Source organism: Micropterus salmoides, unplaced genomic scaffold, assembly GCF_014851395.1.
Source record: "Micropterus salmoides isolate LMB-PRFRI ecotype aquatic unplaced genomic scaffold, ASM1485139v1 Ms_hic_scaffold_9, whole genome shotgun sequence".
Taxonomy (NCBI): Eukaryota; Metazoa; Chordata; class Actinopteri; order Centrarchiformes; family Centrarchidae; genus Micropterus; species Micropterus salmoides.
In genome coordinates, this window is record NW_024044681.1 from 25,952,813 (window position 1) to 25,980,757 (window position 27,945).

Here is a 27,945-nt window from a genome sequence, read left to right on the forward strand (position 1 = left end):
AATCAGTGATTGGATGTGCCAATTCTTCAATTAAATAAAGATAAAACCTGTAATTATGGACTGGCAGCCCCATTAATACAATTACAGCTTCAGCCTATCACCTATATCAAGATTAGAGGAGGTATGTCTCGGCAGGACTTCTGTAACTCTGTCTTTACAAGTTTCTCTACAAAGTGGATCAGAACGCTGCAGCTCGTGTCCTCACTAAGACCAGGAGAGTGGCTCACATTACTTCAGTTCTCAGATCTTTGTACAGGCTTTCTGTCTGTCAAAGAGTTGACTTTAAAATACTACGGTTTTTAAAATGCATTTCTGGTCTGCTGCTCCATTTTGAACTGCCCCGACCTGTCAGGTCGTCTGGGACAGGTCTGCACACTGTCCCCAGAGACAAAACTAAACACGTACAAGCAGCCTTCAGTTTTTATGCTCCATATATCTGGAACAGACTCCCAGACAACTCGGTCTGCTCCAACTTTTTTTTTTTTTTTATAAATCAAGGCTCAAGACATCTCAGTGTTTAAAACTGCATTTTATTAAATTAAATTTGGCACTATTTACTCACATCTTGCACTGCACTGTATTTTTAATTCTCCTGTTTATTTTTTTACTTTGCTTTTACTTTACTCTTTTAAATCCATTTAAATGTGTCTTACTTTGTCCTTGTATATTACCTTTTGTTTCTTATCTTAATTCTTTTTATGTTTTATGTAAAGCACTTTGAATTGTTGTTGAAAGGTGCAATACAAAAAAAAATAGGAACATTTAAGATTTTCAAATGTTTGGCCTTGATAAAGTTTTGCTGTCTGACAAACTTTTACTCATAAAAAAAAGCCAACAACTGTTGTAGACATACTCACACAGACATCATGTGTGCATGATTAATGCCTGTAATTTATAGGAAATACAGTGATGTAGAGAAACCCCAGGTAGAATGTTATATACCAGAGGTTTTCAAAGTGTGAGGCAGGCCTCCCTAGGGGGGCTCCAAACAGTTTCAGGGGAGGCTCATGAATGGAAGTGAAACAATATTACATTAGTTATTGCATTAGTTATCAAAAGGAGAACACATGAAATAGCCTACGTGTGAGAGTTCAGAGATACAGTAGTTTTAGGGAAGTGTTTTCCCCCCATCAGAATCAGAAACTAATAAATGCCTTAGGACAGATCTTTTTTTAAAACTATTTGGTTTAGTCAGAAGTTATGTCAAACAGCAGTATTAGGATATTTTGGCTCAAATGTTGAGTGCCTATGGGATCAAATAATATAATCATGATCCCATAGGCATCCAGGAATTGAGTAAAACTAAAGTAAACTAAAGATGTGGTGGGGGAAGGGGTGCCGTTTCCCAAGCTTTGTCTCAGACTTTGAAAACCCCTGTATTATACTGTAGGGGGGAAAACTTCTGGCTTACTCCATTAGATGGCAGTCATGGACTAAACCATGTCCTCTTTCTAATCATTCAGACACACCAGCACCCATTCACTATCACTACTACCACAGAAAACAAGGTGAAAGAGATGAATCGTTATTGCACAGTTTTTTATTGGACTCAAGATACAACAGTCTTCTAGGATCCAACACAACCTCTAAGCAATACATTTCAACTCTAAAATATCTTCTACCTCCAAACATCACAGCAGAATAAACAAGACATTCTTTGAGTGCTGTGAAACCACATCAAGTACTGGAGTTCAACTGTTTGGTTTGATGCTGGTGTGTCTCTCCATAGCTATGACTAGTGTACTGGGATTATTACTGGAGTTGAATACAAGGGTTTACAGCATAGACTCCCAACAGCGGAGTGAAAAGAACACGTTCACATCACAAACTGCTGTAAATCATCTCCTGGCAAAACACAATTAGTTACCGATGGTTGAGGATGTTTAACAAGTATGAAGATAGTAAGGATATGAAGAGACAGTTTCAACATCAGGAAATGCAAAAAAAACCCCACAAACGTAAGATGAGGGAACAGTTCACCTATCGACTGCAGTCCAGGAAATGGCAGAAAACTGAAACATTTCCCAAAGGCGGCATGGCGGCTGTTCAGCTTTACTAGCTATCCCGAAGAGAAAAGTAGCAGATCTTCCCATTTGAAAAGCTGTAACTTTTAAGTGAGACTCACACAATTATTTGATCCATTAATTGATTCATTGTCGATCAACTAAACAATTACTCGACTAATTGTTTCAGCACAAATTTTTCTGGAGAAACAGTATACCTACTGTAGCTTTTAACAAGCTACCTATAAGTACTAAAGTGTATCTTCTGTGTTTTTATATTTAGGACATGGGCATTGATAATTATCACTATTGCTCTGACATTTAAACAGTATCCATCACCAATTAAGATGTGTTGATGGGATCTGGTTTTAAAACTCCTGGCATGACATTTAAGCAGATCTGATCAAATATGTTTAAATGTAATGACACTTTGAAGCTGTAGCTAAAAGAATAAATGGTGATAAACACTATTTAATTTAAGTGGTATTTCTTCACCATTTTGATAAGAAATGATCTACAAGGTACACTGAAATGTCTTTAAAAAGGTTAGCATAAGAACATGAAAATATTTGAATACACAAGCGATTCTTTTAAACATGTTTTACTTAATTTAAACCTGTAAACGGTTGCTTCATTTTCCGTGTGTTCCCTTGCATGAAATAAGGTTGAGTGTGTCATGAATCATGATACTGAAATTAAAGACATTCTTATAGTGCTGAAGATTTTAAGACACAACTGCAACTGAATTCATAACACATTATAGCCTTCATATTCCACTAAACAAACTGATAAAATATGCATTCATTCTGTTACAATAATTCACAAATAGGCTTATATTATGTATTTTGTTAAAAATATCAAAAACACCACAAAACTAGTCTCTGTCAGACATTCATTATTGTAAAACTATGTCAATTATTTCACATTTACAAACAGTAAAAAGTATTGTCAAGTAGACATTTATAATAATTATACAGCCATTTCAGAAAATAAAAAGACAAAAATATTTGCCAAGATCCCTTTGGTGGAATATTTAGTTTTGAATTCATCGCATTATCTGAATGAGTCCAAATTGTTGTGTTTTTCTAATTTTCATATTAGGACAAAGGAGCAGTATATATATATATATATATGGATATGGAATATTGCTGCATTATTTGCCATACCACACACACAAATACCGTGTGTGTGTGTGGATATATACTGTGCAGTTTCTGTCCTGATCTGAGTGTGCAAAAATGTTCCACCAAAGAGAAATAATCTCATAAAATGTACAAGAAACAATACAAACACCGATTGTCGTACCTAAATGTGAAGTATTACAACTAACCTGCACTCAAAGTCATCAAAGTTTGTGACACTCATAGAAGAACATTATATATTAGATTTCATAGTAATAAGACCTCTAAAAATACTGTAACACTAGGTTAATCTCTTTATGTACATTATGCTGTACCAATACTTGCTTAGAAGCAGTGAGGCAAAATTGTCAAGATATTGTCACAATAATGTGCATTTTCATTTCATCAATGTTTCTATTCTACAAGTCTTCTGACATATATGGTGTCCTTTATAATAGGAATAAAGTACTTAATCATCTGTTCAGAGGTTCTTTGCTGTAATTCAGTGCCGCCTGCTACATTTGAATGCATGTAAATATTTCCACACTAATCGTAAAGTCAGCTACGGCGTACATTCAAAACATACAGAATTATTCAAAACTAAGGCCAACAGACAATATAAATCTATTTTTTTATTTTTTATCTTTAACAATAGGCCCAAGTATAACATAGCAGATTAAAGAACCATTTTTTTGTTTTACATCTGTGAAATCTTCAGAAGAAAAAAATCCAGGTTTATTTATATATATATATATATATATATATATATATCTCAGATTTATTGATTTCTCTCTCTTGTCAAACAATTTGTTCTGTACTTTAGCCCACTTGGATTTTTATTGGTTAGTCTCATTTTAATGCTTAACTTCCCCTGCTGTAAGTCACAACTGCAGCTGTCTGGAACCTGTATATCCTGCTGAAACTGTTTGAGTAGTGTTGCCAGAAACATACACTATTAAACACTCCTCACCCAAAGAAACTGATGGGGATACAGCAGCAGAGAAGATACCAGCTAATAAACTTACTCTCCATTATAAATTACTTTTGTTTGCTGTGTTGTACAGGAAATCAATTAGCCAATTATCCTGTAATTAATTTGCTCAGTTTAAGCAGCTTTCAGAACATTAAAAATATAAATAAATAAATTAATAGAGTAGGGAGGAAGCAACGGTCCCCGGAAGGATGAGATCTTGTGTCATACTTGTTCACTAATGCTCACTGCTTGGGATATTAGCGGGTAATGTGATGTGCGTAATCTACGTTTCTGAACAAGTAAAAGGGTGTTATGTTTTATTTTTAGATTATTAAAGCTATACAATTAAAGCCTGTACAATGAATGTAAATCGAAACTTCTAATGTTTATTGCTTTAATGAAGTAGTGACAACACATCATTCATTCACAAAATAATTATCAAGCAGAAGCAGCTTAGATATGTAGCGTGTTAGCCAGTGTACTTCATAAGATAACTAAGATAGTTTTTTGTTTTAGTGGGAGGTGACCGCTCATAAAACCTCTTTGTTTTTGGCAAGGAATGCTAAAACATGCATAAAAATATCATGCCAAAGTTGTTCCGGGGTGGAAAGCTCAATTACAGTCAATCTAGCTAACTAGGACCAGAATAATTACTTTTTCCTCACTTCCTGCTTCATAGTGTTACTAAAGGCCCAACAAACCTGCTGCTTCATCTGCGTTACATTTTTTGGTAAGTCACCCAATATGATACCTAAAAGACAGACTGCTTTCAAACACTGCACTGTACGAAAAGGAGAAAAAGAAACTGTGTGTGTTTGTGTAATTGCATGTGTACAGCATCACCCTAGCGAATCCTACAGAGGTGCACAGAAACTCTCACAGGGAACACAACAGCGCTGTCACTCTTTTTTTTGGCTTCAGGAAAGAAGACGTGTTAGAAAGGTAGATACTCAGCATGTTGTCTGACAGGGTTGACCTTTGACCTTAAGGTCTCACATCTGCCCGAAGAGGATGGAGCAGAGCAGGAAGATGGCATAGAGAAACAACAGACCCAGACCCAGCCGGCGATCCAGCCTCCAGTGGTTCAGATGAACACTAGTCACCTGAAAGCAGAAGGACGGTGGTGAGGAAGAGCCAAAAAGATTTGTTCTACAGAGGGCAGTATGAGACACCATGTCCAAGAGTGGACATGTAGTGCCAAACTGAACACTGGATTTTCCAGGCCAAAATTGATATTTGAAATCCAATAACCATACTACTATAATCAACTGATGCTCATTTTTAACACAAACGAACAATTTTTATCCCCCCCCCTGCATAATTAAATTTTTTGGCCTCTTTGAAGCATTGCAACAACTTGTAAACACAACATTGACATATTATAAAGTTAGGGGGAACGTGGTTACCTAACACCGACCATTTTACCTAACACTTCACACATACAGCAGACCCACAGCAACATTAGCATTCATTTGGAGTTGTGTTTGTGGCCACCTGACGGATTTGCTCCGTTTTACTCTCCACCAACTCCTGAGGGAAATATTTGGGTCATCATTTTCACAAGCTTGTTGCTGACTTTGTCGGTCTGCTGTTTGGTTTTGAGCAGGTAAGGTACGGTTTTGGTGGTTAGAGTAAAGAACAGTAAAGTTGAGTCCATAAAACCAAAATACTTGACTGACAGAAGCTGAAACGCTCCGAATTTGAAACGTAAACTTGTCAGAGCTCTCTGGCGCACACAGTATGTTTAGCTCACACATATCGTAAGCATTTCTATTTGGCAATTTCTTATTATTAGCCAACATATTCGCCAATACCAATACCTTTTTACACTGAACTAGTGACCTGAGAAACATGCAGGTGAAGTTATTTCATCAAACACACTCTGCATCTTCAATGGTTAAAACAAGTCAGATATTAAAACAACTTTGACACATTTGGTATGTCTCGTTTCCTCACCGTCAAAAACACAGATGCCAGCAGCAGGATGACAGAATACACCAGTCCTTTATTATTTATGGAGACCTGTGGAGGGAATAAAACAAGCAGGTGTCACAATTTTTTGACAATCTAACCGAAAATCTCGGTCTCGATAGCTCCCTCACACACATGCACACATCAGTAAACCAGGGAAAATCACAGACAGAAGGAAAAAAGAGATTGGTATTAAAGTGTGTGCATACTGATGATCCGTGGTCCACCACAAGGGTACGCAAAGCCCAAGGGAAACCCAAACCCAGCAGGATGTCAAAGATATTGCTGCCTATGGAGTTAGACACTGCCATGTCCCCCATGCCTGAAACGAGATGGGAGAAGTGACAGAGAAACGCTGAATTGAAGCACTGGCACCACAAAGAGAGAACAGGAAAAGACTTGGAGTCAGAGATTCAGAATAACTTTACCTTGTCGAGCTACAATCAGACTTGCCATGCAGTCTGGCACGCTGGTCCCTGCTGCCAGGAAGGTTATGCCCATGATGTAGTCTGGGATGTCTAGTGTGAAGCTGATGATGGTGACCTGAGAGAAACATTGTGACACATCAGGGTCAAGTAGTCAGCTGCAAAAGAGTTGTAAGGACAGAAATAAAAAGCAGTTTAAGGTGGTGCATCCTCAAATAACAATCTAACAATCACCCTCTGCCCTGAAAAATCTTTCAACTAGCTTGTGTTTTGCAAATGATATACATCTACGCATTCCAATGTACATGTATGCATATTACATCTACGTTTCGTGGGCATACTGTAGATTATAACTGTATTGTTGTAGTAGACTACCAGCCACCTGAAGCATTTTTTGTCTGCAGGTTTTTTGTTGTTTCAGAATTGTAGCTCACTGCCCGTCAGCCTCCTTACCATCCACACCATGAGGTAGGAGAAGACGGCGATCCACAGGGTGGAGGCCACAAATGTGACCATGAACCAGCGGTGCCAGCGTGGCAGAATACAGTTAGGCACGGTGCAATAGAGCAGGAGGCCCAGAGGCCACGTGATCACCCACTTCACCCGCGCACAGCAGCTACCTGTGAAGGGCCGGAAGTCAGTCAGGTGGGTACAAAGGCATTTTTTAATAAAGCAAGTAATCTAAGGACTTTTGTCAACAAAGGATCTTCCTCACCTGGTATACGCACGGGACTGAATATCCCATCTTCATCATCCTCCTCCCCCTCTTGCTGGCAAACCTCAACCCCTGGCTTGTCTCGTGACTCTGCGTCTCCCAACCCGGGTCCCCTGCCTCCGTTCTCCAGGCTGCAGGAGCCCGTCCTCTTCAGGCTGTTGCTGTTTGATCCCCCTCGTGAGCCGGTGCCGGCCTCACCGTCCCGCTGGTTGTTCGAACTCTGGATCAGCCTCTGTCTCTGTGGGAGGAGAGCGGAGATGTTCTGGTTGCAGAGCTCTGAGAAGATTGTGTTACAATGTATGGCGTGTGCATCAAATACCTCACTGATGAGCACGCGGCCTGCCATGGAGAGCCTTGTGCGGGGGGAGAAGTGGGGGGTGATCATGATGCGCAGGCCAGCCTCAGAGAAGGACAGTTTGTGGGGGTGGAGGATGAGAAGCTCATCTACCATGACGACTGGAGGAGGCTCCTGACCATTGGCTTGGCCTGTGAAAAGGTTGTAGGTTCAACACATGACAAATAACATTCCTTAGATGGCACAGTTTTGAGAGCAGTGAACAGATGCAAAGCAGCAAAGACGACAAAATTAATCTTCTGACCTTTGTTGAGAAGCACCATGGAGGTGTTGCAAGCGGAGGCATCCTCTCCCATCTTGTCGTCTATGTGATCCTCTGATCCGGGGCAGCACAGTCTGGAGCTACTGAGCTTATGCGTCACAAATGTCAGGATCTGGGTGTTGAACCTGTAACCAAAGAGTTAATATTTGCTTACATCCATATTTACAATAATCGGCATTTGTCCTCATTCACAATTGTGACAGGTGTGGATGTAAATGTAAATGCTATGTATTTGTATAGCGACCACTCAAAGCGCTTTTACACTACATCGCATTCATACACTGAGCCTAAGTGCTAAAACGGAAACTATCATTCACAAACACATTCATACACCAATGGAATAGCCATCAGGGGCAATTCATTATCTTGCCCAAGGACACTTCGACATGCAGCCTGGAGGAGCCGGGGATTGAACTGCAGATCTTTCAATTAGCGGACAACCCGCTCTACCTCCTGAGCCTCAGCTGCCCCAGAAGCGTGATGACTGGTGAGGAGGTGTGGTCTTTGGGTAAACTTACTTCATAATTATAATGTAGATTCCATACATGGTCATGAGGAGCAAGGACTCCCACCTGCACAACAAGTAGTACATTAGCTGTTGTTGGCACTATAATTTCATTCAAAATCTCACATCAAACATAGATAATACAGTAAGTTGACCTTTCGTCTTACAGTCATGGCACTGGTGTCTGTAATACCTTACATTAATGTAAATGTGTGGATAAAGACGGTTAAATATAATTATTAAATATTTACAATCAATTCTAGAGCTTAACATTTATTTTATCTATTAAACAAGAAACCTAGATACATATGTTTTGACAGCATCTCTCCACACTCTACACTGGGAACAAAATTGGGAATAATAGCCAATCTGATGGAAGAATTGTTTTCTTAACCGAGGATAAGAAGCAATTATTATCTGCACAGCATTTTCCTCTACATATTTGTTCTTAATCTGAAATCTATCTAATCAATCTCTTTAATTTTCACATTATTATTTACGCCTACATTCTTTTTGATTAAAATTAAAATTAAAATGTTACAATTTCAAGATTTTCAAGATAGTCTTCATATAAATAATAATGTCCTCCATGAATACATTCTTTTCTGCCATATGAATCCACTGCTACAATCAACATTAAGGCCATCATTCTGATTTATTACTGGTGATAGCTAAGGCACTCACCATTGTATCCTATATGGTAAGGTGGGTTGGTGTTCTCTGGCAGTGAGGCGCAATTAACATTGGTAATTGTTTATCTATAAAGCCCTTGTTGGAAAGCTACTACCCTACAGCTCAATGATGCTGGATTGGAACTTTGGACCATATCTAACTCGCTCAAATGACTGGCTAATGCTTAAAGTGCCCACAATAAGGCCTGAATTTGGAAAGTCAGCTTTTTACTACAGTGCCCCAAATACCTGGAATGATCTTCTCTACATGCTAAAAATCAATACTCTTCCAACCAATGGACAATTTAAAACCATTATTGCAAATCTACCTGCCTTAATGTGTACCTGATTTGTCTTTATTCTCATATGTGCTTGTCGTATTTATTATTATTCATGTTTGAATGAATGAATAGATCTACTCTTTCATTGAAAGGGCGCGACAGAACAGAAAACATTCAGTACAGGCGGCTAAGAAGCACTAAATGAGCCTCTTGAGAAGGAGAAGCTACACAAAGGAAATCAATCTAACAACTATTTCCAAATCAATCAAACAGCTAAGCTCCAAGTCACTGATCACAAATTCAACAAATGAAAAGTAACACAACAGATTTTAAATTGAACCTGTTCCTCGTCCCCTCCGCTGCCTCTGAAATGAGCCACGGCTGACTGAAAACACACGTGCAGATGTTTTGTTGCTTGTCGAGTACATCAAGAAACCAAATCGATTTAGCATGTTCCACAATTACTGATTGTTGAACTTGTTGACACCCTCATCTTCATGATTGCAATAACAATCATTTTGAGGAAGGGGTTGTGATAGCAATCAGAGTGCGAGACGGAAGAGATGAATTTGCAGATCTGTGTCGATGTGAATACATACATACTGCGGGAGTGCTGCTATGGAAATGTGATCATACAATGAGCACTGCTTGCTCTTTCAGCAGTGAGTGTTGTTCAGAGGGTCATAGACTGTGTATTTAAAACATTTTGCCTTAAAGTGAGCCTGAAAATCAATTTTTGTGACATTTTCAGTTATTCTTATCAGTGTGCCAATAATGAGAATGTGAGTGAATGTTAACAGAAATGTCAGCTCCTCTTCCTTCGACTGAAGTTTAGAGACCTTTCAAACAAGCTGAGTCCCAAAGAGACATGTAAACTCATTAATACAGTGTACCATATCGCTTAACACCATCCAGGGTGTTTTTTGTTTTTTTTAAATCAGTAAGTACAAACAGAACTCAAGGAACTCAAGGTATGAACTCACCAGACAACTGTGGCATCATAGATAACCTAGAGGGAGGAAAAATAGATTTTTCAAACCACTGCCTGGACGTATAAAAGCTTAACACATCTTAATTGTTTATTTTGACGACTCACCATGATCAGAGTCAGTACAGAGAGGATGTAGTAGGAGGAATCTCTGAACAAGGGCCACCATGTTAGAACCACTGTCTGTGGTGAAAAAAGTGTTACGAGTTCGTTCACTCAGAAACCCTCTGCATGCAAGATGGTGGTAAACGTTTGTCCTACCTGGCCTGCAAAGATCCCACTCAGACCGATGATGACTAGGATGTTGAAGACAGCCGAGCCAACAATCGTGCCGACTCCGACGTCTCCCTTAGTGATGAAGACAGCTGAGAGAAGAGGCAGAGGGGAGAAGAGGAAGTCAGTATTTGGCTTTGTTTGGTTTCAGATTTTATAAAACCCCTGCAGTCTGTCGTCCCCTCTCAGCTTTTGTGGACTCTTATTCTTTTTAATTTAAACACAAACAAACACACGCCATTCAGCTCTGTATTTGGAGTTCACTAGTCACTAATCTCAAAGAAAATACCTAAAATTAAGTTATTAGACTCTGCTGTCATCTCCTGGATGATTTTGGCACTGCAGAGACTCGGAAGATTTCTCTGTTAAATGTTGAGAATAGGTAAAAAAAACAAAACAAAACAAAAAAAACAACGGTTGGCATGCAGTCTAAAAGCTGACATAGCTGTTACTTGTTCTTGAATGGCTGAGCCACTGACCAATGAGAGAGGTGAAAAGCTCTGGAGCAGAGCTTCCTGCGGCCATAAATGTCGCCCCGGCCACATCTTCACTGAGCTGTAGGTTCTGAACGATACAAAAAAGAATAATCAAATAATGATTTGTTAAAAAATATATATATATATATATATATATATATATATATATATATATATATATATACATATATATATATACACATATACGCACATACATACATACATACACACACATATACATACACACATACATACATACACACACATACACAATATCAGAAGGCAAGTTGGTGCTTTTTCCTCACCTCAGATATTTTCTCAAGGGAGGGGACAAAGTAGTCATCACAGATGATGGCCAGAGCGTAGAACATGTAGATGGCCTGGAAAGCACAGATGAGCACACACAAGAGTGGAGGGACACATACACACATTGTCTTTTAATAATAAATTAGTTATGTAGCGCTTCGTTTGTAAGATATGTTGGCCTCTGCTTACAATGGTGTCCGATCTTTGTGTGATGAGTCTGTAAATAGAGAAAAAGAAGAGAAAAATAGACAGATTCCAGGCAATGAAGTGTGAAATACTCACACAGAGTGCATGCAGAATCACAGCCCCCTTCTTCCTCTGCTCCTTGGTAAAGATGTCCTCTGGAAACTCATGGATGGCTGCGGGGGAGGTGGGGGATGGGGGATAGACATGATGATAAACGTGTTCCAACAAAAACCATACATGTCATTTTCTGGGTTAACAAACAGCCATATTATGTAAGCTGCAAAAAAAATTAAAAAATCTATTCAGTATCAGTACAAACGGTCTGAGATTAATTATACCAGTCTCGTGACCCGTGAGGCATTTGTTATTATTTGGCAATAAGGAAAACAAAATGTTTCCCTTGAATTAAAGGAACAAATTACACAATTCACTTATTTTCCTCTTGCTTATGACATATTTCTTACCAAATAAAATGTATTATAATTTGCTTTGTTTCCTTCTGGTTTCTGATTTACTTTTTAAGATGATTGGCATCTTTAATCACATCTAGTCATTTAAAAATGTACTCAAAGATATAAAGAATTTTGTGTTATCATCCTGTGTGTCTTCATTTTAGATCTAATTTCTTTCAGACATGGTGCAACCCACAACTGCAGACACAGTGTTTGTCTTGCACTGAAGAGTAAGACAGGAAGTGAAACTGGCAGCTGCTTCCTGTCCTTCCTTGAGTGTAAAAGAAAAAAAACAAAAAACAAAAAAAACTTAATGACAGCTTTAGCTTCCCTCTGTTCCCTTGACGTTGCAAAAGAGGGCTTTGGGAGTGTGGCACAGCTCCAATTTACAACTTCAGAGCCGAGCGGGGTGAATTTAAACTATTGGGGAGCCAGGAGCTATTAATAGCTCTTCTGCTGTGTGAGACAACAGTGGGTCGACAAGCACACAATGAGCACAGCGCAGCCGTCACAATGCGCGCTGCACCGCAGGCTGCATGGAAACTGAACAACAGACTGCATGGATTAAGAGAGTGTCCCTTGTGATCAGGGATATGAGATGTGATCTTTGACACTGACTCAGAGAGGGAGGAGGAGGCCATATGGTCCCGAGGAGGGGACAGTAATCTGGCTATGTTCAGTTATAAAATGTAAATGTTTGCGCAATAATGTTTATACATTTGTGTCTGAGCCAGAATGCAGCACTGCCTGCCTGGGTGCTTGTTGTCCCATAAGCTGCTTCTTTTGCATCATTTTCCCTTCAGTTCATCAGCTTCAGAGTTTTAGTGAGTTTCTAAAGTCTGGTGTCTCTGTTTTCAGCTCTCTTAAGAGGACTGGGTAAAAAAAAAAAAAAAGAAGCCTATTTTCTGTGTGCCAGCTGTTGTTGCGGGGCAAGGCTCGTCCTCTAAATCATCTAGGCTTAGCATGTAAACTTTCTGTCATCTTATCACATGAGAGAGAGGGAGCCTGAATGTGAAGCTGCGCCGTATGCGCCTTCTCAAGCGGCCTGTCAAGCTGATCAGCTGTTGGACATCTGTGCTCTCCCTGTGGCTTTATTTCTTTCAACTTGTTCTCTGCTCTCTGCGTCCTGCCTAACAGCGCTGGAAGCCTTCCAGTCTCCTTTCTGCCCCCAAACCTAACCTCCCAGGTTATTCTGTCGGTGGAAACGTAGGGCTGCAACATGTAGCTCAGATGGATGCTTTGAGGAGTTGCTCTGGTGAAGGCAGTTGCTATGGCGACCCTCTCCCTGGGGGCTGCTTTTTTTTTTTTTTTTCCATGGGTGGCAGTAGGAAGCCAAAGGCATGGCGACTGCATGAACAGTGAGAAAGGGGGAGGTGAATATGTGTTTCCCATGGTTAGGGTTTATGAAAAATGAAAAAAAAGAGAGAAGTGACAGCAGCTCTGGACCGTAATTTCTAAAAATATTTATTTTTCCTTACAAACCCTCAGGAGAGGTCTGAGAGCGCAATGGAGGGGGGTGGGGGGGACACAGCATAGAGATATACAGAGACAGAAACAGAAAGTGTACTGGTGTACTGGACAGGAATGTGCTTTGCCAAGACTCACGGTTTCACAACACAAGACCACAAACTGAAACACCCGGGAAAAAGATGACCACACATCTGCAACTTCCTGAATCAGGGATTTAAGCCAGATGTGCCATCAGCTTGATAAAATCACTAGTTTTAATCAGAGGTCGAGCACTGAACCCCAGTGAGTTACAGAAAGATTTGGGGCGGCAGTGTTGATGTGCGGTTACTCTGACAATACAAGAGCTTCGGTACTCAGACCTCTAACATCACTTCTCTCTGTGTCTTTTTACTGCCAGAATCACAAAACGCTCCCACAGCTTCTTCACCTCTGATCCAGCTCTGTCTGTCAGTCTTCACAGCAGCTCACATATATATTTGTTTAATTCCTACACAAGCGGAAGTGGGGAAAATGGCTAAAATAAAGCTGGTTGGATCAATGATCTATGTTACCAATTACTGATAGAAAACATTATTCCTTTTGTTTCCTGCTGTTTTACTCTAAGCTTGATTTCACATCTCTTCGCAGAGGCACCACTTGTGAAGAGACAATAAATATTGTCATTAATAAGTAAGTGGTGACCAGACACGAGTTCTTCACACACTAAACTGAAGGATGACCTATAACAACTTTTTGATAAATAACTATTTTTTCAAATTAGTTTGCTCAAGGTTCAGTTTTAGGTTCACCTGATAATCAAGGCATGATAACAATTAATTTACAATTTATTCAACTCCACAAAAGTTATTTAGAAGATGTGCAGAACACTGGATCAATGATCTACTCTTTAAAAGAGAGATCTGAATTACACTTGGAAAAATGCTAGGGAGTGTTTTTTGGTCCATTAGCAATAAACTGTTACAGTTAAATTAACACACTTAACTTTACTTACTCCCACAAAATGGAATAAAATAAAATGGCTCTCCACTGAAAAGTGCAAAACCACATTAATGCACATGCTGTGGCATCCTATGTGGGAACTAAAAAAAGATTCAAATGTCAGAATTTAATTTTGTCTTAAATTTTGTATATTAGGAGAGACAGTCAATGGTTTTACTATAAATAAAAGAGGTAGTTTTGATTTTACCCCTTTTAATAATAAAAGTGATGTTAAAATACCTGAGAGAGGATCGTGTCCCCCGCTTGAAAGATTAGAGAACTGAAGCCATTTTAAAAATGAAACCTGAAAAACTTGTACATACGATTAAGAGTGACCTAGACGTGTTTACTGCAAAGTGGATTAAAGTTGAACGTTATTTACTTGATATGCTGCCCATATGCTGCCTAACCAAGACAATGGTAGATGTTTTAATTCTTAGTGGATAAATGAAACACAATTCCACACTCATGTTTGGGGATAGGTCTGGGTAAGGAATGTTTGTTTGTTTGTTTGTCACTCTGTTTTTCTTGTGCATCTTGTTTTGATATCGAAGACTATGCTGACCTTATTTCTTGTCTCTTAACTAGCAGATATGGCAGATATTTAAGATGACTCTTTAGCAAAGATTATCACTTGTCGGCTTGCTTTGTCTAACTTCGTCAGGAAGAGATGATTTTAACTGAAATAACAGTGATAAATAAAATTCCACTGAACAACAATTTTATTTAACTCCACGGCATTATTAAAACCAGGAGGAGCATGTTAAATTGAGAAACTGTCAAGAAGCAAGGCGATAATTTACCCTAATGCATCTGCCTTTAACACACTGAGTTTCCGCTATATAATAAAAGTTTATTAGCTTTTAGTTGAGTCTACTACAACATTTATAGCAATTATAAAACTCCTGTTGCCTATTTCAAACTGCAGCAAGGGATTAACCAGTTACTGGTTTATATTGGTGAAATTTTGATCATATAATAAAGACAGATAACAATTCTAGTCTTAAGTCTTCGCAGCAAATCTAGCTTTGATATTAGTTCTCTTTAAATGTTTTCTGTTTATGTTGTTACAGATGACAGACCATTTATAATGTGTGTTGTTTTTTATCTGAGTCCAGATCAATAAAGCGTGTGCAGATTAGATCTTCAAGTATAAAGTCACTGCTAAGCAAATTTTTCAGAAGGCAGTAGACATGAAATCTAAGTGAAAACCAGTGCTGATGTGAGGAGCTGAGCTCTCTATGAGTGAATCTGCTGCAGGTGGCTCCAGTTTAGCTGAATGAAGGGGCAGTGGGCAGCACACAGTAATGTTATTGATCTGAAAGTCTGCAGCGTGTCCTGGAGTCAAGCTGCGTTATCGACTGGCACACGGAGTAAAGTCGTATCATGCATCAACCAAACCGGCATCGGAGTATTGAGCGCGCACACACACACACACATACACACACACCCCTCCGCAGCCAGAAAGCCTGCATTTTTCATGAGGAATCCAAAAATAAATATTTTATCCAGGTGTTTAATGTAAATTCAATTATGCACTTGTTCTTTGATTTGCTATCCTTTGAGGTAGTTTGAATGCAACGATGATGAAACGACAGCAGGGCTTCAAACCCGCACCCCCTCCCCCCTTCCCTTTGCAATGAAAAGACTAAACATCATGTTACACTGTTCTGACAGAAGTGTGGAAGAACAACTGCTTGGAAATAAAACGGAAAGTCAGAGAAAAACAGCAAAACATCCTCTCTTTAATGACAATCATGACTTTTGCACACTCAGCCTTAACCTGCCTCTTTTCCCTTAAATGTTGAGCGGACGGAAAGCAAAAAGAGAGCGATCCACATCTACCAGTATTCTGCTTTAAATTTTCCAAAACATCTCTTAACTGCAAATCTAACTGCCCAGATCAAACTCAAAGGACTAGACGCTTTCCCATAAAAACCAGAAAGAATGGCATGTGGAAAAATACTATTCTCAGCTGACTTTCGCTTGCCAAAATAAACAACATAACAAGCCTCGACGACACATTTACTTAATTTACATTTTGGATTCATTCTCCCCCTACCCCCATCTCCTTGCTCTCTATTTTTAGTTCTTTGCACTTTTAATGCTTGAAAGACAGAATTGTCTGGGTTTCTAAATTTAGCATTCAGTTGCCTAGCAACATGTTCTCCGAGGCTTGTCAGCTGAAGGCGGGTCACGCCGTCTCCATCTTGTTAAGCAGCGGAGGGATGAAAAGAGAGAAAGAGAGCCTGGGGCTGGACGTTACTGTGCAATCCCTAAGATAATATCCCCTCGAGGTACGGGGCAGGCTTTTTAATCACACTACAGATTATGCAATCACTGTCAGACGGCCTGAAGACGGAAGAGGGCGGGCAACCTGAGCCCAGAGCCACGCTCACTGGTGTGTCTTAGACTACCTGTCCAGCCTTTTGTTCGCCTGCTTGTCTCCGGTGTATTACCAGAGTGAACTATCTACCTGCAGTACGCTTGTGTGTCTTTGTTAGAAATAATGAGAGATCGGTTTGCAAACCAGGAACTCAATAAAGGTTAAGTGTGTTATCAGGCAGCAAAACCCAAATGGCTTTATAGAGCAAATGGAGCACTGGTGGAGAGAGACGCTGAGTCTCCACTTCTCTCTCAAGTATGGAAAAGACACCTCTAATGTAATACCACAGAAGAGGATGTGTAGTAGACAGCAGGACAGCGAGTTGCCTGTAATGTGTGAATTTACTGCAAGTGGCAGATCACTTGTCCCTGATGAGTCCGTGTTCCTGCACCTCTCAAATATAAGCTCTCCAAAAATATCGCCAATGAATTATTTGCAATGTCACTGAGCTGTGGATTTTTTTCCCCCCAGATGAGATTATCAGGAGCTAGAACTGTTTATTATATATCTATTTAAGATCAAAACTGGCTTAGAGATTTAAGGGTTGTGATAAAATGTTCACATAGTAGATAACTGACCACAAGTGTATGTAGCTTTCAGGCCAAGGCTCTGAGCTACACTATTTAGTAAAATTGTTTTTTAAGTCAAACCTCACATGCAGAAGAACAGGCAGTGCCAGATGCACATTATGTAAAGATTCTGCAACTAAATTAGGATGCCCTGACATGATAATTCTTCCTGACTGCTGTGACAAACACAATATATTTGAAAACTGCTGGGGGGTCTCTGAGACATTCTGTATTTTGCTGCAGACATCCTTTCATGCAGGAGATGTCAAGAAAGCCTGTTTCAATCAAATCTATTTTTAAAAGCTTAACATTATTCATTGTGTGTGTGTATTTTTAGGTTGCGCACCCTCAGCAGGCAGAGTACACTTCAGGTGGCATTTAGGAGTGTGGTCTGAACAGGACATTTGCATAGTATATTATTAACATAACTTGATTTGCATACATGTCTGCAACAATAAGCTTGAAATTTTGTACTCGGGCTTCGACAATAATTGTGCAGTTTGCATACAATACGGCATTGTGACTGACAGCCTAACAATAGCACGGCCATAAAGTAAATGCAAATGATCTGCAGATACAGAATTGTATTCTGTCAGAAAGGCAAAGATTTTTCATTGTGCAGCAGTGTTATTTTATTAACTCTGTGCAATTCTCTCCACCCAACAATAAAGAGATTTCCTCTCCAGTCTAAATTTTTTATAATAAAACTGTCAGCTGTGATGAATGTGGCACATGTCATCCTGCCAGTGAATCAGCCTGGGAACCAGAGAAACAGAGGTCTGATTAAGGCTGTCGATTCAGCTGCATGTCTTAGTAACGATGTCACGAAGAGCAGTTTATTCAGACCATCCAGGGTGCAACCTAACTCGGCAAGCAAAGGAGAGTAACTCGGCGTCTGCTAAAGACAGACTACCTTAGAAAATCTAATCTGACTTTCACTCTGGCAGCGTCCTCTCATGCGCCCCGTCTGTCTCCTTGAGTCTTTCGGTGCACAAGCTTGACACTGACTTTACACTTCTGACAACTAACACAATGTTTAGTCCGCATGACCTTTCAGTTCACCTGCAGGGGAGAGGCAAAAATCTCTGGTACACTCCGCGTTCCTTGTTTATCTGCATACACCACACAAGCGCATATAAAACACACAGCAGAGGAGAGGCGCTTCTATTATTTAGCCTAGCCTAATTGATATAAATGGGGTGGACAAAATAATAGAAACACCTGTCATTACAATGCATAGCATAAGTCAATATGACTGCCATATCTCTGCTTGTATTAGGTTGTATTAACAGCATTGAGAAAATGTAAAATATCACAATACATACTGCTATAATTTACATACACTGTGATAGATTTTATATTATCCATAACTTCTACCCCTACACTGAACAATAAGGATGTGTTGCAGACAGTCTGGGAGAGTTTTGTGGCCCTGACCTGGAGGAACAGACGGCATCTATCCAGGTAAAGAAGAGTGACTCACCTGCTCGGGGCTGATCCAGGCTCTGGTTGTCTGACTTCTCCTGCATCAGCCTGCGAGTCCATCGCAGCGTACCATCGTTCACGCCTGGCCGAAACCCAGAAGACTCGGTCTCTGTTACAAAACAACGCCAGAGTTATTTTAGTGCAAAACCAGCAAGATATCCTTCAAAAATGCACATGATCTGACCACAGAACTAAATCTCTGTGCTTTGATTCAGGGCTGGGTTTTCATTATGGGTTAATATTTGGATTATTCTTCTGTTCTATTAATTGTTTAGTCAATAAAATGTGTAGCTGAAATGATACGATTAATAGATCAGAAAAATAATCAGCAACTATTTTGATAATCTATGGTTTCAGCCATTATTCAAGAAAAAATGTCTTTGTCTATATAAATGTTAACTGGACATCTTTTAATTATTTGGTCTATAGAATAGTCCAAAACCAAAACTAGGGTAGGCAATGCTGGAGAACTAGCAGGAGAGAGCTAGATTTAGAAATTATACAACTGAAAAAAATCCCATCCTCAGGCCTCTCTCCAAAAGCCACTCCCCCAAAAAACATTTTCACGTGTAGTGAGCGCACCGGCAAAGCGCTCGCAAGTAGGCAGGCTAGCCAATCATTTCATTTTGTCATGCTTCCAGCCACAGATACTGGATTTTTGCATTAGAGCATTTGATTTATTGATTGCTATTGGGTATGTTAAGGGAATTTCAACCAATATAACAAAAATGCTTCTGAAATAAACTGCCTACCCAGCTTTAATTAATGAATCAAGAAAAAAGCCTATCCCAGTTTCCAAAAGCCCAATGTTATGTCTTAAATTTACGTAAAACAATTTATTAGTTATTAACTTTGTTGTGGACTCATTTTCTGTTGATCAACTAATCAAGTAATTGTTGCAGCAAGGAGTAATTTGCACTGAACATGGAACATCTGACTGAACTACTATAACCAAATAATCCATTTCTTCTTTTGATAGTTTGGGGTTTGAAATGTTCAATTGTCCTCAGAAAGTCATCCAAGTATTGTTACCACCACTTGTTTCCCCATGTAGTAATTTTCTTGAGCCAGACAAAGACTCAACAGACTGTAGTTTCATATTTCTGGCTCTGGGAGATAGCGGCATGTTCAGTGATTCAGTCCATGCTGCCATCCTGCTGTCCTGAGCCATCAGCACTGAAATCTTTATAGTGTGTATTTCAGCTCTGTATTTTATTCCAAGATAGCTTATCTCTTTGTGGGTTTCAGTTTTTACGGCTTTACTAAGGTGACAGCCGAGGAACTCCCCACAGATAGATCCGTGTCATCGTCCCTAAAGAGGGAAAAAAAAGAAGAAAAAAAAAAAAGAAAAATACAGCACTACCACCCACAGAGATCTTTCCACGAGGGCTGAGAAGATAGTGAGGCAGTTATTACACTCTGTACTACACACTGGCCTTTTATTTAAGAGGCAGATTGGTGTTTGTGTGCGGTGCGTTTTGTGATTGCCAAGCACTGTAGTGTCCCTTTGTACCTTACACCTCAATGAGCCAATTTCATGAGGGCAGCGGTCGTGGCTGAGAGGGAACGTGAAGGCTTTCATGTTGAGGCATCAAGAGGAGCTCGACTCGTATGAAATTCAAATGGATTTCAGTCACAGATGGCTCTGCACCATTTTCACACATAACGGGGGAGAAGTCTCCAACACCTAAACCACATCTTGTCTCATTAGAAAAAGGAGGGGAAAAAACATTTTTCTATTTCCAGATTCAGATTTTATTAAGTCAACAGCCTATGGAGCACAAACAACATACACAACACTGACTAGTGGTGAAATGGTTAGCTGGTTAGAATTACCAACAACTTTGACAACTGATCTATCATATAATTCAAGTGGCAACAATGACAAACTCTCTTTAGCTTCACCTGTATGTACAAGTACATCAATTACTTTTTCATAAAACATTCCTCAAGAAGGCACCTAACTCACATGCAACTTTAGGCTGACAGTAATCAGTCAATTCATTTAAACTTAAAAACAGACTGCCTTAATGATACGTTGGCAAGTCCTTATTCACTGCCACTGTGCATTCAGAAATTTTACACTTCATGTGTTACTTGTCTCCCAGACGGTCATTACAAAAGTCTGACTCTCTGGAAACTCTCTGATTCCTTTCCAGGCCTTTGTGTCTTCCAGTAAGATTAAGGGTTCTGGTGTTGCTAGTGCTACAGAGCGTTTCCCGCTGTGAAATTGTTTAGCCGAGGTCGTAAGCAACCCTCTGCATCACAAGTTGCCAAATGTTTATGTTGTAACACTTCTACATTTATTGAGTCTTAAGTCTTAAGGCAGCAAAGAAGTAAAAATCTCATGAATTCATCTTGTTGCAACACACAGGCCTATTGACACAGACCAAATAGTGTAACCACTGCAAATGATTAAATATCACCAATTTTTAAAAGGCCATGAAAAAGAAATCATTATTTGAAACATTAAAGTCCAAAGCCACAACTATCATCTGTTCCCTTCAGGAAAGACAAACCACCATCTCCTCCTTCTTTAGCAGAAACAAAACATTTGATCCTGCCAATCATACATCGACTGGACAGACCGGCTTCCTCAAGTCTTACCCCAAACAGGTTCACTGCCTCCACAGGGCCAGACTGCTGCAGTCTGTGGTAGTAAATGTCTCTGACTGTGAAATCCTCAATAGTGGCAATGCAGGTAAGCATGGCTGCGTCTGAAACCTGAGTCTTTAGATATTACTTTATAAAAATAGTATTTGTATTTCAGGCCAACACTCTGAGCTTCATTTACACGCAGATAACAGTGCAATCGTCCCGGACCTCCACCCTGACATTCAGACTGAACATTAAGTGAGTGTCATGTTGCAGTAAACAGAGAGCTAATGAACACTTCATTTGACCTTAAATGGGATCTAAAACACAGTTATGTAAGCATCTGAGCGTAGACAATGCCAACTTCAAAGTAAAAAACACCAGTGTGGAGAAAAATCAGGATTCTGTCAGAAATGCAATTACAGAAGAAGTTTTCTCCCATAAATAAACAAATCAATTGGACCTGTTGATCCTGACTGCAATTTAGTTTTGGTTATCCATACGTACAGTTCTGATGCTATCATTTCTTAGTTTGTACAGTTCTCAATTCAATTGTGACAATTTCACTTTTTGGGAGCAGCTACTACGGCTTGATTAATATTTCGATTTTCCGATACCAATAGTGACGCCACAACACTCTGTGCATGTCAATAGACACCTTATACTAATTAATTTCCTCTCTAAACACTCAGTGTATAACTTTCCTTTGACTTCAACATCAAAGCGAAAGCAATCTAGTATGTGTGCTTTCAGCCCATTCATCTCCCTGGGTGGATCCCAACTGGAGGGCCAAAGACAGAAATGGTCACATTCTACAAATAGTGACTTTAAAGCAGCAATAATCAATATTTTTATATTAACAATGGATCACATGACTACTTTTATGTGAAAGGGGTCACTCTTAGTCACAAATCTAAAGAAAATTATCACCAGACTCTGCAGTTCCCTTCAGCTCTACAGAGCATTTTAGCATGTTTAAGCTAGTTTTTTTGGAGTTTCCCACCCACAAATTCACTGTTTAAGTTAGGTCTCATGAACGTCATCATCAACCTTGGATGGAAAGCTCTGATAAACTGACTGTTCACTACCTGACCAGCACCAAATAACAGGCAGACAAAGTTAGCCAGTGAATATGGTGGAGCATTCAGCAGGTACAGAGTCAGCTGTTCTTGGCTGGTGAAGACCAAAAGCAGAGCTAAAAGGAGAGTTAATATAAGATTAACATTCATCAGGAGGACACAGACATGACTCCGAATGATGCTAATGTTGTGTGGTGTCTGGATGTGTAAATAAACAACTGTTGGCTAGCACATTGGTTATACATCAACAAGCAACAGCTTGTTTCCACTGGCATCAACTGGCCCAAATTAAAATGATTTCTGTAAGGGAAACCATTTCATGTGAGCCACAAAATTGGACCTATCAATGCTAAACTTCAGTCTATACAGTATGTTGTCATGACATGGCTCAGGTAGGGATCATTATGTGTGTTAGACCTACAGTCTATGGTGTAGACTCACTGCTGCTGCCCTTTCTAAATTGGGGATGAAATGATTACCGGTTTAATGGTTAACAATGGTAAAATTCCCGACGGTTATTACTACTGTACACATTTTAATTACCATAATAACCGGGTACGGTTAACCGCGCTGTTATAATCTCACTGCAAACACTGCCCAGCGTCTCCCAACGTGGGTTTGTTTGGGTCAATGACAACACGGCGGAAGACAACGCTGCTGAGATTTTTCAGTTTCTCTGAAGTCCGGTCATATTTTAGTTTTTATGAGCGCGCTGAGGGAAACTCGATAGAAGAAAATAACCTTATAGTAGACGCAGGGTGAGTTTACTTTTAGCTTTGGTTTGTCTCTGACTTGCTAACAGCGAGAAAACTGAAGCTCTCAGTGTTGCTGCTCTTGTAAAAAACGCCACACGTTGTTCTGTTGCTGTGTGCGTCGTGTGCCGGCAGAGTCTATTCGTCCACTGCACATGATAACACGTTACGCAGTTTAGTCAACCACCCAGCATATCTAGAAACGCTACAGACTCCTCTGTATTTACTTCAGTTTTTGGGCTCATTGCAGTTACTATCATTGTCTTCTAAAGACTTTTTTGTTTTCATGTAATTGTCCACGGGGTCATTGTATTACCTATATAATACAAAATATAAAATCTTGATAATGCACACTTGATGATTTTCATATGTTTACAAAAGGTATTTGCTGTTATTTTATTTTTTACACAAACAAAATGGCGATTGTATTTGTAGTTTTCAATATGAAACTTGTTGAAATGGTTTCAGTGTGTGTGTGTGTGTGTGTAACAGTACATTTTAATACATTTTTACAATACTGTGATAATACTGATAACCATGATAATTCTGGTCACTATAATCGTGATATGAAATTTTCATACCGTTTCATCCCTATTCTAAATGTTGCTTGCTTTTACAGATGTGGGACAGCGATCTTTGAGATTAAATGTTGGATTTTGAGGCTTGAAATATTCAGTTAAGCATCAAAACTCCACGTTTGCAGACATGGAAAAATGGGCTGTCATCTGTATTTGTTGAATTTATCAGCTGTGTTATCGGTTATCAGCTTTGCTTTGTTGTTGTCTGGATGGAGATTCTCATTCTTCTTCATTGCTTCCAACAGCGTTTGTTGCCTCCAAGTGTTTCTTCTTGGAGAGTGTTGCCTTTAAACTCAGTCATAGTACTCAGTACATGTTTTTCATCATGTGGGTGGTGTTATTATGATTGTAACATATTTTTCAGATATCCAATCCAGTGTTTTTTTTTTTGCCTGAATCAGAAATATATTAATACAGAGTGTTGGATTAGCACGTCCATAAATGGTTCTAAATGCAGTGGTATTCAGGATGCTACAGTATGTGTAATATTAATACAGTGTAACCTGCCTGTCGCCTTTACAAACAGCAGAGCACATGCTTTGCCCGTGCTTTTACATGGTTTAAGTTGAGCAACCTTGGTCTCAGTTCAAAAAACCTCTTCTGGCTGATGGCACACTCATAATTTAAAGGTGAAGTATAAATATTAATGACACGACTCATTCACCAGGACACTCTTACACGAAGGACGGCACACAATACTAGGGTGAAACCTGAATGTAAATCAAACACTCCTGATAAAACAAAACCAAAGTTCACTCATTTCTGTCCTTATAATGCACAGGTTTAGAGAGAACAACGTTGTTGGTGCTGCAGCTGCTGATGAGTGTGTGACTGTGTGTGACCACATCAGTAAAGGTGATGAGAGAATAATGAGCGGGGGAGGGGGGTCTGCAACGAGAAAATTGATTTCTGTGACGTTCACACTACACTATATGTCCTTTCTGTATTGTGCTCTCTGTGTCAAGTTTAGTTTACTGAGGACTGATGAAGAACCAGTCCATGTGAAAAAATAAAATCAGGATTATATCAATAAGATGTGCTGAATATGGGATTGTGTTAGATTGTGTTATGAATGGAATAAAATGGCAGTTACTATAAACAATCCAAGACAAAAGAAATGTATTGTTGCTACAGTGACAGCCTGGGAAAGGGCAAAAATGAAAAGGGTCGGCAGTCTATTTACGGATCAGGCAAACGTGTCAAAAAAAAAAAGAATCCTGAGATGAAACATCCAATGGTGAACTGGTGAATCGGCAGTAACACATAACTGAACTCATCCTCAATGACTGGATTTATATATGCCACAATTTGTGTCTGCTTTATGTAATAAACAAACGATCATGTCTTCCTGCTATGTGAACAGTGTAAACCGTGGCCAGACAGACAGAAGCTGGGAGACGGATAGCAGTCACGTTAGAAAATTGTGAACTAATTTTTGAATATTTATAACAGTGCTTCAGCTGTCTTGACATGCAGCACCGTTTACTTTGAAGACAAACACCTTGCCTTAAACAATGGCACAATGCTAGACTGATTTCAACTTCTGTACCCGCGTTCTCTCTTATTTAGACAATTCAATTTTACAATAATGTCTACTTTAAGTTTACTTGAATCCTTGATGATGGAGACTGCACATCTGCACCAGACACAGCATACAAGACTTTTAGATCCATAGATGGGGCAGTTTATTGAATCATTGCTCCAAATGAAGACAAACAGACAATAACTGCATGTTGTGCGCTGAATACATGGATTATGCAGTCTTTTAGTTGGTCTTAAATGGGTCAATTTAAGATTGGGTAAGGGTAAATATTTTGTTATTTCTTTTGTACGGTTCTTTTATTGTCAGCATATTCTATGCATACATAATCATTTAGTATCTTTAATGTTTTCGTTCTAATAGGAAAGGAAATTAAACTTTAGCATCAATCTAAAATGCATTTATTGCTCTTCAGGGCAAACACACAGATGAAATGTCTAAAATTCAAATTAAATTAAACATGGATTCATATTGTGCAGACTGTAAATGCAGCAGTTGACTAGGCTTTTGATATAGCCTAATGTTTATTTTCTAGTGCATGTCTAAGAATATCTATAGGATTATAATTATTGTGCACGTGCAGCGCGCACAGCCTTTATGTCTATATTAAGGTCTCACCTGGAGCCTGGATGACCTGAGCGAGCCAAATGACGGCGACCAGCCCGACTCCACAGCAGCAGAACCGCTGGAAGGGCCGCCGGTGCCTCGCTGTTGCCCTCATTCCTCAGCCGGCCGCATATCCACGACAAACATCTGTTGCTCTCTTCCTGACACTTGTTTCACACTTTCTCTGCAAACAGCTTTGAACAAACCACCACCTCCAGCAGCAGAAAGCGACTTGTCTGCCAAGTTGTCAAAAAAAAAAAAAAAACGCAAAGAAGACAAACCTGGTTTCTTCCCCCCCTCCACCAGACAGAGCAGACGCTGTGCTGCTTCACCCTGTCAAATGTCCGGGTCGCACATAGCGAGTAAACGCGTAAAAAAATCTTTCTGCGTTCATGTGTACAGTCTGAAAGGTCGACAGCAGATCCCACAGTGAGGTGCAGCAACAGGAGGCGACATGCTCTGAGCTCTGCCTTCCCTCTCTCTCTCGCTCTCTCTCCCCCTCCTTGCACTGCGCTTTCCCTCTGCGTGGCCACCAGGCGGCGACAAACTCACGTGTCCCTGTTCAGAAGAAATGGACGGACGTGGGCTGCTACACTTCCACCTTCCTCAGCTCCTGAACCCCTGTTGATATGCTAACAGTGTATTCGCACCTAAGCACTCAAACATACAGTCCAGGGGGTTGCACACATTAAAAGCAATGACTTCCAGTGGCTCCAACTACTTGTCCCAGAGAGCCCCAACACTGCATCACATTTTCCATCTCTCCCTTCGCTGTTCACACCCAAACACACCTGATCCAGCTAATTAGGTGGATAGAGCAGGTAAAGATGACATATATGTAGCACTGGTACTCAGAGAGTGCCATTAAATGCATTGCATTATTTTAAATAATCTGTTTCACGTGCAAAGAGTCAGGGGGAATCTTACAGTGGCACAAAAGCAAATTTTGTATTGCACTTGCACATAGTTTGGGGACTTGTTCACAGACAGGTCAAAATCAAAGCAGGACATGCAGAGATATCCTGACCTTTAGTCCTTCATATGGTTCAAGCTCCAAAAACATTAAATCCTACACTTGCCAGAATGCAACCTGATGGAGACTTTTCATTAGACCCTTGATGTTTGATAAATGCCTACATCTTTCAAACCTGCACACCCCCAGTTTGTAATGCAGACTTTGTTAAATACCAGGACATTTCCAATCCCAAACTGACCAAACCCGGATGACATCACTATGACATCATCTGGGTTTTGTTCCCCCCTTCTTTTATTTTATATTTGACATCCTGCTTTGTTTACAACCGTGTTTACCATAGACAGTAAAGTTAATGGACAAAACAACTATACGGGTTTGAATGGAGAGCAGTGAAACCTACATCCTGCACACCATATTCATTACGTTTGGAATAAAAGTTTCATGATTATCAAAGGTTTTGGTCAAATCTAAAAAGACACCTAGCACAATTTCTTAATCATCTAAAGCAGACATATTGTTGACAAGCTGCAGTTCAGTGTTTCTTCCGAAATCCATATCGGTGGTTATAAAGGATGTTGTTCTCAAATAAATTTAAAATCCTGTGGGATAACACCATGTTGAAAAGAAACTAAACATATGAGAGAATCAAAAATATGATTAATCATTTCCTTAATGAAACTGCTTCTAATACTACCATGTCCTTCAGCAGAATGTATTTCATTCATAATTATACCACGCACTTCTTTGGCACTGGGTGTCTCAAAACTGCAGAGTGAAGGAAACTGACCTTTAATTAAACTGGGCTCACATCAGAGTTTATGTTTGATGCCAGTAAGAAGCCACCATTTACAAAAAACTAATTAAAACTATCAGCTATGTCTCTTGAGATAAGAAGAGCACCATGCCTTACACCTCTGCATGTCGCCACTTGCCTTCCTGCAGCCACACAGCCCCTATGCATTACTCTC

At 39.7% G+C, this 27,945-nt stretch overlaps 1 protein-coding gene across 1 annotated transcript; it reads right to left on the bottom strand.

Moving 5' to 3' along the window:
* Positions 1-1,522: 1,522 nt before the first annotated feature.
* Positions 1,523-27,945, bottom strand: LOC119895057 (sodium/potassium/calcium exchanger 3-like). The gene is made up of 17 exons (XM_038707854.1): positions 26,014-27,945; positions 18,850-18,960; positions 11,608-11,684; positions 11,325-11,399; positions 11,023-11,107; positions 10,532-10,635; positions 10,379-10,453; positions 10,266-10,291; positions 8,344-8,397; positions 7,808-7,950; positions 7,528-7,694; positions 7,209-7,446; positions 6,947-7,113; positions 6,497-6,611; positions 6,278-6,390; positions 6,054-6,119; positions 1,523-5,200 (listed from the first exon to the last, which is right to left on the bottom strand). Exons 1-17 carry the CDS (start codon positions 26,114-26,116, stop codon positions 5,090-5,092), a joined length of 1,830 nt encoding a protein of 609 aa, XP_038563782.1. The 5' UTR covers positions 26,117-27,945; the 3' UTR covers positions 1,523-5,089.